This window comes from Fusarium graminearum, chromosome 2 (assembly GCF_000240135.3).
Source record: "Fusarium graminearum PH-1 chromosome 2, whole genome shotgun sequence".
NCBI lineage: Eukaryota > Fungi > Ascomycota > Sordariomycetes > Hypocreales > Nectriaceae > Fusarium > Fusarium graminearum.
This window is the reverse complement of record NC_026475.1, coordinates 2831475-2834271: the sequence shown is the minus strand read 5'-3', so window position 1 is coordinate 2834271 and position 2797 is coordinate 2831475. Positions and strand designations below refer to the sequence as shown.

The following is a 2797-nucleotide window of genomic DNA, read 5'->3' as shown; positions in this document are numbered from 1 at the left end:
CGATCACTTCATGTGTCGTGTGTTTATTTCTCGGTTACCTCGTTTACGGGACATGCCTGTGTTTACATGTCTGTCATATTACCAACACCGACTTTTAACAATGGCATGATTAAATATATGGCCATTTCTTTACTTACGACGACAACCCATGATCCAACATGCGACGCTTACGAAAAGACGCGTATTGGGACTCAACACAGTCATGTCATTAATTGAACGACAATTAATCCAGTATCTACCCTACATCATTCATCATTAACAGGATCCAATTTATTAGTGCGCTCACTCCATCTCTGCATACCCCAGAATCTGCCTCAAGCGAGAAACAACCGATCCATCGACAGGGACTCCAGTAAAAAATAATAACACCGAGATCTTGATACTTACATCTATCTTTCCCCAGAAACCCTTTATCTCTTCTGACCCGACAGTTTGTTCATCCACCGAGATCACGCCGAACGTCTGTGGTGTTTTAAAGTTGACGAGCCCCGCGTTGATCAATTCAATGGGGCGAGATGAGACGAGATGCACTTTATCTGGGGAGATGTGAGTTGATGGAGAGATAAGAGATAACAATGGCTATAGGTCGAGTAGGGCGACTCAATCAACCATTCAGTGATGGTGAACCGGCCATCACATCGACTATCGTTCTCCTCCCGAAATGCGCCCGTCTTATTGAAGCCATCGTCATTACTCGACAATCCTCATCTACTCCAGACGCGTCTTAAAGCACCATCGACCGAATTGACGCGACATGGGAATCAACACGCGACACCTCAATAAACCCTCTGCCGACAAAGACAAGTGTCTCTTTCAATTACGGGCGCATCTTCTTTCTTAAGACAACTCCGGGCGCATTGATCAGGCTATTGCGACCTCACAGTTCCATCCAAATACGACCCTACGCAAGGCTTATTAATGCTGCCAAATCGACAAACGCATTCAAGCTTGGAATGAATAATCATGTCTTCAATTGAAGTCAATTGAGACCGGCAAATAAAGTCAACTGGAATGAGGACATCTACGCAACGAGACAAGCACATGCAATCGGTCGAGATAAATAATAATAATAATAATAATAATAATATAAATGTCATAAAATGCGCTCCTCAATTGATCCCGGAAAACATGTTCATTCTGAGGTAGTCTTTTCGGCTCATATCTCGGTGTCTCCACCCCAGCAATTTTTCGCCTCTTTTTTCTTTCTCTGCTATTCCAAGACGTCATTAGCGATTTCGTATTGATATCATAGTCTTGATTCCCATGTGATTCTATTCCATTCATCATCACCAACCTCAAACCACCAGCTTACCTCCATACTCCTACAACACAACTCAACACCACAACATATATCAATACTACACCAACCGCAACAATGGCCGAACAAATGCAAGCCTGGCAAGCCGCCGGCCCAGGCACCTTCGAATCCGTCTTCAAACACCACCCCTCCATCCCCAAACCAACTCCCGAATCCCTCAAACCAGGCCAGATCCTCGTCCAAGTCTCCCGCGCCGCACTCAACCCAGCAGACTACAAGGTCATCGAGCTAGGTCTCGCCTCGCGCGCCTTGACGTCCTACCCCAAGACTCCAGGCATGGATCTCAGCGGCCGTGTCGTCGCTGTCGCAGCAGACGTTACCGATACCAAGGCAGGCGATTATGTTCTTGCTCGCGCATCGCCTCTCAAGGCGTTTGGTTCGCTGGCGCAGTTCACTGTTTGCGATAAAGAAGGGTATAGTGTTATTCCTGAGGATATGGACTTGGATCAAGCTGCTGGTGTGGGAACCGCCGGTCTTACCGCGTATCAGTCTATCCAGCCATATGTCAAGGCCGGCGACAAGGTGTTTATAAACGGTGGTTCAGGTGGTGTTGGACTCTGGGGTATCCAGATTGCCAAAGCGCTGGGCTGCCACGTTACCGTTTCGTGCTCAACCGGTAAAGCAGAGCTGTGCAAGAGTCTAGGCGCAGACGAAATCATCGATTACAAAACAAGCGATGTAATGACCGAACTCCGAAAGCGCGGAAAAGTCTTTAGTCACTGCGCAGACAACGTAGGAGATTCACCTCCCAACTTGTACGGCGCTTCAAACGACTACCTCCTCCCCGGAAGCAGCTACGTTTTCGTCGGCGGCCACGTCTCAGCCAAGAGTTTTATTAGTCTCTCTGCTGGAATCGTGCGCCCTGCGTTTTTGGGTGGTGTCAAGGCCAAGTTTGTGAGTTACATGACGGTGAACAAGACAAAGGATTTGAACCAGTTGAGGGATTGGATGGTTGAGGGAAAGGTCAAGACTGTGATTGACTCGACGTTTGGGTTCAATGAGGCGGATAAGGCGTTTGAGAGCTTGAAGAAGGGGTCTAGCGGGGGTAAGATTATCGTCAGGGTTGAGGAGTAGTTTGGGTGGAAATATTATAATTGTGATACCTGGATGAGGCGCATTGTATGGTGGTGTCTATATAGTATACTACTTGATGATTTGAGTTGACAATGGCTGTTCGTGATGTACTTGAAGCAGATGCTGTACTTGTCGCAGCCTCTTGACGCCCATTGATAGGTAAACCCCAATACAATAAGACACAAGGTGTAATGCGCGGGATCGGACCGGTCCGAATGCACATCGCACGTCCAGTCGCGTTGGCATCCGTGTATACGTGGCGCACACTGCCGACACTCAAGCCTGCGCAGGCCGGCTCGGGCCATTCAATGTACGCCGTACCTGTTCTTGTTCCTGGGTGACGTGAGCCCGGGGCTTTTACCCGAGAACGATTCTTAGGAGAATGTGTATCTCGAGCACCTGCTG

The 2797-nt window shown here is 48.2% G+C and overlaps 2 protein-coding genes across 2 annotated transcripts in view; one reads left to right on the top strand and one right to left on the bottom strand.

Moving 5' to 3' along the window:
• Positions 1-1375: 1375 nt before the first annotated feature.
• FGSG_08125 (uncharacterized protein) lies at positions 1376-2392 on the top strand (the record flags this gene model as incomplete). Its single annotated transcript, XM_011322392.1, has 1 exon — positions 1376-2392. The coding sequence occupies one exon, from the start codon at positions 1376-1378 to the stop codon at positions 2390-2392; it is 1017 nt and encodes a 338-aa protein (XP_011320694.1).
• Positions 2393-2668: 276 nt separating this feature from the next.
• Positions 2669-2797, bottom strand: part of FGSG_13439 (uncharacterized protein) — a gene marked incomplete at both ends in the record, with an annotated part of 1505 nt that continues 1376 nt past the window's right edge. The window contains one exon of the mRNA XM_011322391.1: positions 2669-2713. Within this exon, the coding sequence (XP_011320693.1) occupies positions 2669-2713 (45 nt within the window). The remainder of the gene's footprint in view (positions 2714-2797) is intronic.